The sequence below is a fragment of the Rhamphochromis longiceps genome, linkage group LG12, assembly GCF_057381845.1.
Source record: "Rhamphochromis longiceps isolate RC_006_pf linkage group LG12, R_longiceps_female_GT1.1, whole genome shotgun sequence".
Lineage (NCBI taxonomy): Eukaryota > Metazoa > Chordata > Actinopteri > Cichliformes > Cichlidae > Rhamphochromis > Rhamphochromis longiceps.
In genome coordinates this window covers 6716176-6729909 of record NC_140568.1, presented here as the reverse complement: position 1 = coordinate 6729909, position 13734 = coordinate 6716176, and the positions used below count along the sequence as shown (strand labels likewise).

The 13734-nt window shown below is 41.1% G+C and overlaps 1 protein-coding gene across 1 annotated transcript; it reads right to left on the bottom strand.

Annotated features, from left to right (window-relative positions):
- Positions 1-514: 514 nt before the first annotated feature.
- On the bottom strand, positions 515-11990 carry LOC146656736 (alpha-1A adrenergic receptor-like). The gene is made up of 2 exons (XM_085424509.1): positions 10446-11990; positions 515-1056 (listed from the first exon to the last, which is right to left on the bottom strand). Exons 1-2 carry the CDS (start codon positions 11341-11343, stop codon positions 515-517), a joined length of 1440 nt encoding a protein of 479 aa, XP_085280635.1. The 5' UTR covers positions 11344-11990.
- Positions 11991-13734: the final 1744 nt, after the last annotated feature.

The window sequence follows — 13734 nt, the reverse complement described above, 5'->3', positions numbered from 1 at the left end:
GTGAGGTCTCTTGGTTTCCACTGTGTACAGAGCAGTACACAAGCAACAATTTCACCACAGGAGCAGGAAGCAAAATCTGGAGACAACAGGAGCACCACTGATCAGCATTTCAGAAATTATTGTCGAACTCATGCAATATATAAGAGCCCCCCTCGTCACAGCTTTAGACATTTCAACTGCTTTTCTTGAATATAAAATGTGTAAACATATAGAAAATCTTTTGCTCTTTTTGGTTTTTCTTCATACGAGCACTTCCCAGATTTGATCGTTTCCCTTATTAGCTGTATCTTGCAGTGCAAAGCTAAAAATCTGCTTTCTTGTGATAACATCAAGATTAAAAAAAAATCACAGAAAGCTTTCAAAGCTGAGATGAAATTTGAAATTGAAATGTAAAAGCAGCCATTATTTCACCACCAGCTCATTCCATTGTGATGTTAACGGAGGAAAAGGGCATTTATTCTCATGTGCGACCTTGAAAGGCTACTCATAACAAATGGATGAAGCGATACAGTGGCTATACTGGCTCTCCTTTTTCCGATAGGGACAGCTGATGGATTTTAATGGTGGGAAGGTTTCTGGTGGAGGTGGGGTGGGCGCAGCCGGACTCCCGCGGGGGAGTCCTGGCCCTGAGGATGCAGCAGCAGGTCCGATGTAAGCTTTTATTGCAGAGTTTGGCCACTTTCGCTCTGCTCGTTTCAGCTGGTCCAGAATCGCCCGCGGGGGCTCCGGAAAAGACCTTCCATTCCCGGCTGTCCCTGGAGGAAGGAGTTCTCGAGAGGGCCATGGAGGAGGAGGGGCTGAGCCGAGAAGGAGGCCCCCTGCTGTCGAGGCCCAGGGTGAGGGGCTGGCTGTGACCCTGCATCTGACTCTGATGATGGTGGTGTGGTCTGGGAGTCGTCCTCAAACAGTGAACTCCAAGTAAACTCTGGAAAGCTTTTTTAAACTCCTGGTTGGAGCATGGGTAGATGATGGGGTTGATGCAGCTGTTGAAGTAACCGAGCCAGAAGGTGATCTTGAAGACGGTGTCTGAAGGTCTGTATGCAGGGAAGATTGAACCTGCAGGGACATCAGACACACATCAGAGACATAATAAAAGATAGAGATGACTGGGAGCTCTCGGGGATGATGTGGCCCTCAGGTATATAAATCTGTGGGAGCATTCTGTCGCACAATGTTTGTTTCGCACACCTAAACAGAATCTGCCATTCAAGACATTTTACTAGTCACCTTTCTCGGGACAAATCACTAGCGCTCATCCTCCGGATATGCAATTCATAACAGTTCATCCAGTAGTTATTGAGCTGCTTCAGTCTGGATTGAAGTGGTTAACTGACCAACGCTGCCTCGAGCTGTGCTGTTACTGTGGCTAAACCAAATTTGAGCCAGTTTTCAGAGCTCCAATTACATGCTGTGCTCTATTTGTGTTTTTTTTTAAAGAACACATGATCCCTGAGCAAAAATCTGTTCCAGATCTTCCCTTACACACTTCTCTATATTCTTCAGACACTAAGACATTAAAAAAAATACAAGGAACCCTTTCTTGAAAAATACAATTATAATTTGGCATGCAGCTCATAAATATGTGGGCGATCCTCCATCGCTTTCGCAATTTACCCCTATTTGGGGAAATGAAAAGTTCACGCCTGGTAAAAGTGATGGAGGATTTAAAATATGGAAAAATAAAGGCATTAAAAAAAATTAAAGACCTATATGCAGATGGCATGCTGCTCACATTTGATCAGTTGTGTAAAAAAAATTTAATACCCCCAAAGCACTTTTTTAAATATTTACAATTGAAAAACTATTTGTCATCAAAACTGCAAAGGATTGCTGAACTTCCACCACTGACAAAAATAGAGGAGGTATGCATTAAGAATACAAAAGGGAAAGGTTTTCTCTCTATATATTATAATTTACTGATGCTTTCCTCCAAAGACTCAGCAGCAGATAAACTGGATGCTTGGAGAAGGGAGATCCAAGAGGACATAGATGAAAATGACTGGAACCAGGCTTGCTTAAAAGCACAAAAACAAACAATAAACACACGCTTTAAACTACTGCAATATAAATGGCTCATGAGAACCTATATAACACCTGTCAAGCTTCATCATATGTCCAATGATATTCCGGCCATCTGTACTAAATGTTTAGTTGAAAAAGGAACTCTTCTTCATTGTCTATGGGAGTGTCCTAAAATCCAGGACTTTTGGAAAGATGTTATCAAATATCTGTCCGAAGTGTTTAAGGTAAAAATCCCTTTAAAAGGAAAACTCTGTGTACTTGGAATATATCCAAGGGAATTTAAGCAATCGGGGAAAAAAACTAAATTACTGGACTATGGACTACTTCAAGCCAGAAGAGCCATTGCGCTATGTTGGAGGAGTATGGATGCTCCCTCCATGGGACTCTGGAAGAAGGAAATTGCAGTTTCTCTAGGCCTGGAAAGACTGACATATATTGCCAAGGGCAAACAATGGGACTTTGTGAATATGTGGAAGCCATATATGGAAATTTTAGGGAGTGGAGGTGAAGGACATTTATGAAAAAGAAGGAAAAGAAGAAGGGAAGGAAGGGAAAATCTTGTCTATCCTAACCCATTGTATTTTTGTATTACTGTGAGAACTATGCTCATTTCTACATTTGAATGTGATGTAGGCAGGTCTGATGTATGGATGGATGTGTGAATGTGAGGTTGTTCAACATTTGTTTGTATTGTACTATAAAAAATTTCAATAAAAATATATGGAAAAAAAAAAAGAACACATGATCCCAAGCTGTTGGAAATCACACCACTTCACCCGTCTACGTGTCACACTTTATTTCTAATTGTTTTATCCAAGTTCCACTTGATAGAAGCTTCCTCTTTGCCGCCAAGGTTAAGGATTTTATTAAAATTGATCCCGGATACTGTGCTGCTTTTGATTAGAGCGAGCGGGGAATGTGAGTGGGATCTTTAATGAAGTGGCAAAGGTAATGGCTTAATGGACGCATTACATGCAGGCCTAGTCCTCATTGTATTCAGTGGCTGGCAGTGAAACATTAAACATTCAGAGGCAGGAGAGAAGCTGCCTTGTGAAATGTTTTATTGGCCAAGCTCCTGAGAGGGTTAAGCCTCGGGAGAAAAAAAAATGTGATTGTGATATAGAGATGGATAGAAAGAAGAGGCGGAGAGAGTTGGAGAGCAAATTATTTTGTGCCTGGCTATGCAGCTAATGCATTTTATCCCCAGCTGTGCCAAAACCCCCAATTCTATTATTGCCCGTACCCCTTGATAGATTCATTGTTGGAATAAAAATAGAAGAGGAGTGCAACTGTTGGGTGAATGTGTTGACGCACTCAATGATGCAGCGGTGTCTGCTGCTGAATGCACACATTTTTGTTTTTTGTTTTTCTGCTGATTGAATTCATTCAGATTGAAAATTTCCAGCCAGCTGCTTGCATGGGATGTGATATTAATCCGGTTTAGCGTCTGCATCCACTGACACTTTTAATCTGAACAGTGCGACATATGTAAGAGTGATGAATATGATCACATGATCAGCGCTCCCTGAATGTGGATATACAGCACGCTGTGTGTTCAGAGCTCTAGATGTCGTGTTTTTGTTGTTCTTAATTTCTCAAAGAGTTTTAAGACTGCATTAAAGTATATCAAGAACTATAGAGAAGACGGGACCAGCATGGAAGCTGCCATCATTGGAAAGAAAATAAGCAAATGTCCCCATATATTTACATCAAGGGCCAAAAAAATAAAAATAAAATCTTCCATAAATCTCTGAAACTGTAACATTTCCAAATTTTTAATCTAATTTAGGTGCTTATGTATTATGTTTATTGTTATTTTGTTTAACCCATTTGTTTCCTGTTTTTCAAACTGATTTTAATCATATTTAAGCTCAATTTAAATATAATCAGTGCCTGTATAACTCTTATTCGTGCTATGTTGCCTTCAGCTGCAATAAGGAAACAAAGGTTGTCTATTTGTTGCTCATTTTGACAGTACTATCTGTATTAAGACTATTACTTCCATACACTCGTGGCCACTTCATTAGATACACCTGTTCAACTGCTTGTTAATGCAAAAAAAAAAAAAAAAAAAAAAGTCAACCAATCACATGGCAGCAACACAATGAATTTAGATATATATGCATGGTCGAGATGACAGGCTGAAGTTGACTTTTTCAGATTTTCTCTGAAAAAGGGAAAATAGAGAAGACAAGAAGAATCCTGTGCTGTAACAATCAGACAGTAGGGTTAGATTTTGACATAAACAACATGAAAGCACTGATCAGTGCTTTCATGTATCAACGTTTCAGGCTGTTTCTGCTGGTGGTGTAATGATGTAGGGGATATTGGGGCCCCTTATTACCAAATGAGCATCGTTTAAACACCACTGCATATCTGAGTATTGTCACTGACTGAGTAATGTGGTCATATAGGGATGGACATCATCCCTTTATGACCATAGTGTGCCAATGTTCTGGTGACTACTTCCAGCAGGATAACGCACCATGTCACAAAGCGCACATCATCTCAAACTGGTTTCTTGAACATGACAATGAGTTCACTGGACTCTAATGGGCTCCACAGTCATAAGATCTCAATCCAATAGAGCACCTCTGGGATGTGGCCGAACAGGAGATTCACATCTCATCTCCAGCACCTCGTTGAATCTTTGCAATGAAGAATTAAAGCAGTTGTAAAGAAAAAAGGGGACCAAGGCAATGCTAGCAAGGTGTACTGAAGAAAGTGGCCAGTGAGTCTATATTATGGAATGCTTTCAGTCTTAAAATATGCTAGAAAATTGTTTAGTAAAATTCATTTAAAGGTAGTAAGGCTTGATTGCTTGGTCACTTGGTCAAGTACCAGTCTGAGATATTATAGTTTTATTTAAATCCTTTTCATTCATTTTCTTATCATCTTCAGTTTTAGTATCATTTTTGGAATTATTGTATTCACTACAATGGTTATATTTACTTGTATAGTATTTCAGTTTTATATTCTTTTTATTATTAATATTATGTAGCACTCTGTGTGCCCTTAACTTGAAAAACTGGAAAAAAAAAAAATGAATGCTGCAGATGACCTTTAAATGAAATATGAATGGATTGCCATGGTATATAATTAAACAGATTTTCTATCAGTCTTTGTGCTAGCTATTTTTCTTTTGCTTTTCCCTTTTATTTATGTTGTTTTCTCAGCAGTGAGGTTTTTAAGGTTTGAGTTTAACTTGAAGCAAACCAAACTGAGCACAGAGTTCTGACACTAGGCCTCTAGCAAGGTTGGGTGAAGTGTAGGCAGGTGACTGGCTTCGGTCTCACAAGAAATTTCAGGCATTTTCCTCGTTGCTGTCTGGTTGCTGAGTGTGTTGCTCCTGGCAAGCATGTCTTATTTCTCCTAGCGGGCTAGGCTAGCAAGCCAGATGGGCTCTGCATACCCAATCACCTAACGCTGCCTATTACGCAACCTTGATAAGTCTGTACCCCTTCCTGCTGTTAATTGTCTGCAGAGGCTAAATTCATAAACAGCTTCTCTCACACAGGTTTGAAGATTTCTTTGTCCCCTGCAGCCGTTACCTTACTCTCACTCTTTTAGCTCGTACCCCGCAGCCAATCACATTACAGCCAAAACCACTTCACGTGTGATTAAAAAGCTCCATGACATCTCCCCTGCAGGGTCATCTCCATTTGTAACTCTGGACTGGTTCCTGTGCAAATGTTATTTTTTTCCATCTCTCCCTAGAAGTCCAGTTCAAACCACCTTAACTTAACCATCCGTGATACATGCTGGAGCTGAGCAGGCTGTAGGGAAAGATTGTGCTTGTGTTGCCACAACTCCTGTGTTTTAAATGTACTGTGTGCACACTGAGAGTAGACTTTTAACTTTCTGTGACTTTGTGAACAATGTGTTGGCTATTTTGCAGATTACATCATCTCCATTTTAAATTTGAGTACATATTTGAGTATGATGTATGGACAAAAAGGCCATAGCTCTTAAACTTTGAATTCATGTGTTTTCAGTCCTGTTGCCACAGATTTATCCATGCAGTCTACCTGTAAAACTACTGAAAGAATTAATGTTTTAAAGAGCATGGTGCTGTAACAGATGGTAGTATTGTAACGAGTCAGTCTGTGAAATTTCTTTCATCCTAGATATATCACAGCCACTTTCATGTGATTTTGTGCAAAGTGGAAACATTTAGGAGGCACAGCAACTCGGTCACGAAGTGGCAGACCACGTGAAGTTACGTAGCGGGGTCACCAAGTGCGTAAAAGTATCTGACGCTCTTCTGACTTCATGACTGCAGAGCTCCAAACCTCCTCTGGCATCAACATTAGCATAAAAACTGTGCGCCGTGAGCGTTGTGGCATGGTCTTCCATGGTCGAGCAGCTCCTGTAGGTGTAATGTGTAGGTGGGCCAGTACTTTTGTCCATATGCTTCAGTAATATTTTAGTGTTCAGAGTGGGCGTGTTGGTAAAAGTTCCATATTTGCAGTAAATTACAGACATTTGCTAAAATACTATCCTTGCTCTGTCACAGTTAAATTGTGCAGCTTCTGTTTTATTTACCTTCATGTTAGAAAAGCAAATCTGCGACACCACAAGTTGGTAGCTGGGTTATTAACTATCGCGCTGGTGGTCATAATCTGCTTATCTGCTTTAATCTGCTAAAAAGGGAAAGTTAATTTCAGGCTGTTTGGCTGATGTTTTTTGTACATGTTTCATTTAAGATGAGAGTAATGAATGATGACTGTATTCAACTAACATTTTTTTTCAGTTTTTAATTTGAGAATTTAAAGTTAAATTACATGTGCTTGTCCAAAGTAAAAGAGCCCCAACAATAAACTTCTCTTTTTATAACTAAAATAATAAAAAAAATAAAGACCCAACACTAAGTTAATTAAGCTGAGAATATTTTGGCTGGATTAATAGGTGTGTTTATTTCACTGCAATCAAATGGAACATGTAGAATATAATCAAAATATTTTAATTAGGGAAATATTTTAACTTCAAACTGCAGGATGCATGTTTTTCCTAAAGCCTCATTTTTATCATTCTTTCACTTTTATCAGACTTCAGTCCACTGAAGTCTTTTTCTGATTTAAGTTAAGTATAGAACATGAATGGGTTGTCTACTAACCGGAAAATTTAATCAGCAGCTCCTCCAGGCTGCATGCTGAAGTGTCCCCGGGGGAAGTTACCGAACCCCAAATAGCCTCCAGTGCAACCATCAGTGTATGTGTGATAGATGAATAAAATAAGAACCACCTAACACATAGATATTTGACCCATTGTTCATTTAAAAATGTTTATCAGCATGTGTCTACAGGGCTGTGTGTAATTCCCTGCTCTTTCTCCCAAAGTTCCTGTCTTTCTTCTCAATACATCCAAAAATAACTCTTAGGGGGGAAAAAAAGGTTCATCATCTCTAGTTTAAAAAGACACTCGACACCCACTGACACTCTGAGTCAGAGGTTTTTAAGAATAAAGACTCCTGGCTGGGGCTGGAGACAGGAAACATTTCAGTTCATCTTCAGTTTCTTAACATATCACGATAACACGAGGACACCCTGTGAAGCTGTTCTTTATGTCAGCGAGGGCATGCTTCACGCTACGGTGACACTGTCGCCTCTCAGCCACCTGTTTCCTTCCAAAGAGATTGTTGTTAGCTTAACTGTTGATGCCAAATTGGCCTTGGGTGTGGTAGTGAGTGAGTGATTGTCTGTCTCTCTGTGTTATCCCCATGATGGACTGGGTACCTGTTTAGCGTGTCCTCTGCCTCTCATCCATTGTCAGCTGAGATTGGCTCTAGCCCCCACCACCTGACCCTGAACTGGCTAAATGGTAAAGAAAATAAACTGATTGATGCTTTGCACGTGTTGTAGTTCCAAAGAAGGACTCGGTACATATCAAGGACAATCCACAGATAGATACAGAGCCTTTTAACACCCATTTAAATTACTTCCATAATTAAAGTCTTGTAATTATTACATTGGATCTGCTTCCACTTCCCCCTAACCCTAGCATCCTCTTCTGTCACACTGACCCTCTGCATGCCTGGCTTCACTTCACATCTTCTCTTTGGTCTTCCTCTTTTCCTCCTGCCTGTCAGCTCCATCCTCAACATTCTTTATCCAGTGTATCCACTATCACTCCTCTGCACATGTCCAGACTATCTCAGTCTTGCCTCTCAGCCCACAGTTATTATGGATATTAATTTAAATAATATCTACTCCATAATCGAAATGATGCAATCAAGACTTATCCAGCTGTACACGTCAGAACTACACCAGTGCTTTGTGATTCATTGCTGAATCTATCATTGTCCACAGACTTATGTGGCAGCGGTATGCACTGTGACGCCAGTATTAGTAAGGGAGCATTCGTGAGCCAAGGCTTTGCCTCATTTCCCAGTCAGGAGCTACTCAGCCAAATGGTGGCAGCTATATTTACAAGCATGAGAGCATGGAATAAATACAAACCCTGCAGGATTTGTTAGGATTTTGCCGTATCTCATATCTACTTGGTTCAGATTTCCTTTTTGCATGATTGACAACAGCACTTGCAGCGCACAGGTCTACAAGTCGTTTGATTATTTCCCTTTGAGCTCATCTTCATTGAACCCGGCGCACTTGAAGACTTAAAGACCATCATATGAAGTCTGGCCTCAGTCCGAAAGGCTTTATCTGTCACTAAAGATCTGCCCCCATGATGAAGGGAGTCACAAACACGAGGGAGAAAAATGGCTCGACATGCCATTCAAGGGTCTGGTTTGAAATATATCTTGGTCTCAATTTTAGTCCTTTTGTTTACAGACGGGGAGCAGTGGAGGATGACAGTGATCTGAAAGATTTATAGAGCCTATTTATAGAACGACTACCTGGCCGAGTCCAAAGCATTTACTACAGCGCTCCAGAGGCCACAAGCTCATCTGAATGCGAGTAACCTCAATGTCATCCCACAAAGGAGGCATTCACTTAACATCATCTAACTATGAAATTAGCCAGCACTTAAAAACATGACCGTAGAATAAATTGATCAATGAGTATGTAATGGGAATAAATTCAGATGTTGAATTGCTTCCTGAAAGTGGTCTGACTCATGCGTAGGAGTAGGTAATCACATATATGGACCTATTTTTAATTTGTGAAACGTTATTGATTAAATGGTTGCAGAGGGTATCATTGACTGTCTGTGCTCCAGTGACATTTCTAAGAAATATGCTTTTTTTCCCCCATTGATACTGAGAGTTAGATGAAATGAGAGTATTTGTCCATTCAATGGGAAACCAGAGGCAGGAGTTAAGGCAGGTGACAACACCAGATCCAATGAAACCGTAATTTCCCATTTTTACACCCGGGTTCTCAAATCCATTAAACAAAAACGTTTAAAGAGTCAGTTCATAAGCTTGGAAGAGCGCTTGGCTAGCTGTCCACTTTTTTCAGTCTGTCTATATTATTCATTCATATTTGCCCCCGAGTGGTGTCAGGATTCAAATTTCACTCCTTGAAAAGACTTCATTTGATCCAAAATGCTGCAGAGAGAGAACTGACAGGGACTAGAAAGTGAGAGCACATTTTTCCCTAACTGGCTTTTCCCCCCTGGCTTCCTGTTAAATCCAGAATCAATCCTTCTCCTCACATACAAGGTTTTTTAATAATCAGGCCCCATCTTATCTTAAAGACCTCATAGTGCCGTATCACCCCAATGGAGCTCTTCACTCTCTGACTGCGGGCTTACTTGTTGTCCTAGAGTATTTAAAAGTAGAACGGTAGGCAGCGCCTTCAGCTTTTACGCCTCTCTTCTGTGAAACCAGCTCCCAGTTTGGATTGAGACAGACACCCTCTCTACTTTTAGCATTAGACTTAAAACTTTCCTTTTTGATAGAGCTGGATCAGGTGACCCTGAACCCTGACCTTAGTTACGCTGCAATAGACCTCAGCTGCTGCTGAGTGTTTCTTCTTCACTCTCTTCTTTGCAATACCTGTGTGCTTATATAGCACTCTGCATTTAATCATTAGTTATTAATTATCTCTGTCTCTCTTCCAAAGTGTGTCTTTTGCTTGGCCTTCCTCCCATCTCCCCCCAACCATTTGCAGCAGTAGTTGTCCCTCCCTGAGCCTGGTTTTGCTAGTTTTTCCTTCCCACTGTCGCCAAAGTGCTTGCTCATAGGAATTGTCTGATTGTTGGGGTTTTTTCTGTACTACTGTAGGGTCATTACCTTGTTCTATAAAGTGCCTTGAGGTGACTGTCATTGTGATTTGGTGCTATATAAATAAAATAAAATTGCACTGAAGTAAAGTAACCTTCCTTTCCAAACTGTTGAGGTATTCCCTTTCAGTCTTGTAAGTAATATATTTTCTGCTCTGGTTAAAATTTGATTTGCCCTGAGAAATCTGGCTCTTGACATTAGGAATTACATGCAAGATGAACATGATAATACTCACCAATGGGTAGCACCAGGAAGAAGGGGAGCCAGCACAACACGAAGCAGCCAACCACAATGCCCAAGGTCTTGGCAGCCTTCTTCTCACGAGAGAATTTCAGCAGCTTCAGAGCAAAATGTGTGCGATTGCGAAGGGCCTCGTCATCTGAGACAGTTGCATTGCCTCGGTGTATCCTGAGAATCACCTGCTCTGAATCGGACTTCTCTGTCTTGTGGCCCTCTTTCAGGCCCTGGCTCTCTCTGTGAGCTACCACATAGACCCGACAGTACATTACCAGTATGATGGTCAGAGGAAGGTAGAAGGAGCCCACTGCAGAGAAGATCGCGTAGCCCGGCTCCTCTGTGATCTTACAAATGGACTCGTCCTCGGGCGGCGCCTCTTTCCAGCCAAACAAAGGTCCAATAGATATGATGACAGACAGCACCCAGAGCAGCATCAGTGCCAAGAAAGCCCTGCGTTTTGTAACGATTGATGGGTAACGCAGGGGGTAGCTTACTCCAATGTAGCGGTCCACAGATATTACACAGAGGCTCATGATAGAAGCCGTGCAGCAGAGCACATCCACAGCTGCCCAAACATTACAAAAAACCCGTCCAAATACCCATCGATCCAGGATTTCCAAAATGGCAGAGAACGGCAGTACGGTGGAGCTCAGCAGCAAATCTGCCACTGCCAGATTAACTATGAAATAATGCGTGACTGTCCGCAAGTTTCGATGGCAAACCACCGAGAGGATCACCAGAATGTTTCCCACGACTCCAAACCCAATGAAGAGACCAAGCACCAGACCCAAAACCACAGCCTTGACCACATTGAGCTCTGGGACTAAAACGTGGCTGCAGTTGGAACAGTTCTGTGTCAGGGGAGCTGGGGTCATATTGTCCAGCACAGGAATCATTAGTTCCAGTACAATGCTGGTACTCAACAACTGGCCTGTGCAGAAGTGGTAGACTGAAGCGCACACCTATTTAAGTTCACTACTAGAGAGAGTAGACATCAGGCCATTCTCATAAAAGCCATTAGAGTAATGATCACATTAAGTCTGTCTTGTCAAAACATAATTTGAATGATGATGCCTCGAGCAAATGAGCCATTACGTTGGCAATGCATCAAGGAAAATAAAAGGACAAGTTGCATGCAGAACCACTGAAAGAGAAATATAATATATGCAAACGAAAACTACTGAGCTAAAATCGAGTAATCCATCTTGAAAATGTTAATGATGTTAAAACTGACTGTTTTTATGCAGCTGGTACAAACCACTGTTAAAAATGCATTACAAATACAAGAGACAGATTGGAGGTGAGCGATTTAGGAAGTCTTTGAATGTTCTCTGAACCAAAAAAATACATGAAAAAAATCACTGTTTGGACTGAAAATTAAAGTCTGTTGAAACCAGTTTTCCTGGGAGCAGCAGGTGAGAAATCAACATCCAGGCTTGTGTGTTGAACGCAGCTTCAGCTTCAGTAACGTCCAGCGCCTTTGAAAAGAGAAACAGAAGAAGACACGTCCGTCACATACAGTGAAACATGAAAGCATTCATCCTTGTTCAGCTCATTGTTTTTTTTGTATACCGCTGCTCAGCTCTATCAAGAAGGTGGGCGGGAGACAATGTCTGAGCCACAGCTGTTGTCAAATCAATGTCACCACTGTCTCGTCTTGATAATGGGATCAACCCAAAGTGAGGCTAACAAACTGAGAAACTAACAGTTCTGTGAAAACTTTTCACAGGACTATACAGGCTGGTGAAAAACACCCCATTCATTAGCTTGTGGAGCTGCTTTTAGCAGCAGTAACTAGAATAAAGTTTTTTTCTGTTCAACTTCATCCGTTTCTCACATTTTTATCAAAGACCTTTGGCCCACTCTGTTTGCGTGCATTCATTTATGTGTGCAGACAGCTCTCTTTAAGGTTCCCCCACAGCACCAGATTGGAGGAGTCTGGACTTTGACTGAATTATTGCAACAGCTTTTGCCACCATTGTGCTGTTTGGGTCACACATTTGACTCTAAAATACTTTTGCATACAGTAGTGTTCATTGCTCAATGATTACAAGGTGCCTAAGTCCTGTGTCTGCAGAACAAGCCCCAATCATCAGCCCTCCACACCGTGCTGACAGTTCTATGAGGTGTTGATAAGCTGTGTTTGGTTTTCATCAAATGTGGTCCTGTGGATTCTGGCCAAGCAGCTGCACTTTGGTCTCTTCTATCCAAAGCACATTGTTCAAGTGGTTTGTTCATATGCTACTTTGCAAACCTGAGCTATTTTCTCCTGGTAACACTTCACAACAAGCCATTCTTGTTCATTCTTTGTCTAATTGTACTGTCATGAACTTAAGTGTTGAACATGCTAACTTAGGGCCTGTAAAGGCTGAGTTGTAGCTCTTGTTTTTGTTTTTTGTTTTTCAATTTCTCCGAGCATCTGATCATCTGAGAACTTGTGGAGAATTTTTCTTGGATTGTGGCATTTTGTTAGTACACACCTGACTGCTCTTGGCCAGGAAACTGCCAAAAATATTTACTTTTATAGAGTTTCTCGTGCTTCCTGATCATGTAGTGCAGGGGTGTCCAATTCCAGGCCTCAAGGGCCAGTGTCCTGCATATTTTAGATGTCACCCTTCAAGACATGTTGAAGAGGTAATTTAGCCATTTAAATCAGCTGTGTTGGATCAAGGACACATCTAAAACCTGCAGGACACCAGCCCGTAAGGCCTGGAATTGGACACCCCTGATGTAGTGCATTGATTACCATAACCAAGATGCTACTTACCCTCACAATTAGGATAGAAGCAGTAAGGGTGTACTTAGTTTTTCACAGGACTGCACAGATACCTGTGAAAACTTTCTTTTTCCCAGTATGTGGAATACCACTTCATCATTACAATACACAGTGAGCCAAAACCACAATAGCTGAAGTTTCAACAATGCAGCAATCAGAAGGCTCGGTGTGTATTATATGTTCTTCAAGTGACCTATAATACATCAGGATATGCTTGACTTTGCTCTTGATCCCTCCTTTAAATCAATATCATACCACGACCTTTATACAGACACAGGTCAAAACAACCCACGTTATTACAGCTCCACCATTTGTTAAGGGTTGTCACAGTCTGTGCTCCTTATGTTTGTAAAGAACACATTAGTTTGACATCTTGGGAAAATATGCCAAGCTAGATCAAAATATTGATACCACTGTCATAACATGGCAGAGTCCCAAGAAAAATAAATCTGCCTACCAGGAAGTTATCAGTCCAGCACAGCTTCATCATATAATCTTATATAGCACTTTT

Excerpts from the sequence above, each read along its gene's own strand:
- LOC146656736 (XM_085424509.1), bottom strand. The coding sequence starts at position 11,343 with ATGATTCCTGTGCTGGACAATATGACCCCAGCTCCCCTGACACAGAAC. Across the intron at positions 1,057-10,445 it reads CTTCCTGGTGCTACCCATTG|GTTCAATCTTCCCTGCATAC; the intron begins GTGAGTATTATC and ends ATGTCCCTGCAG.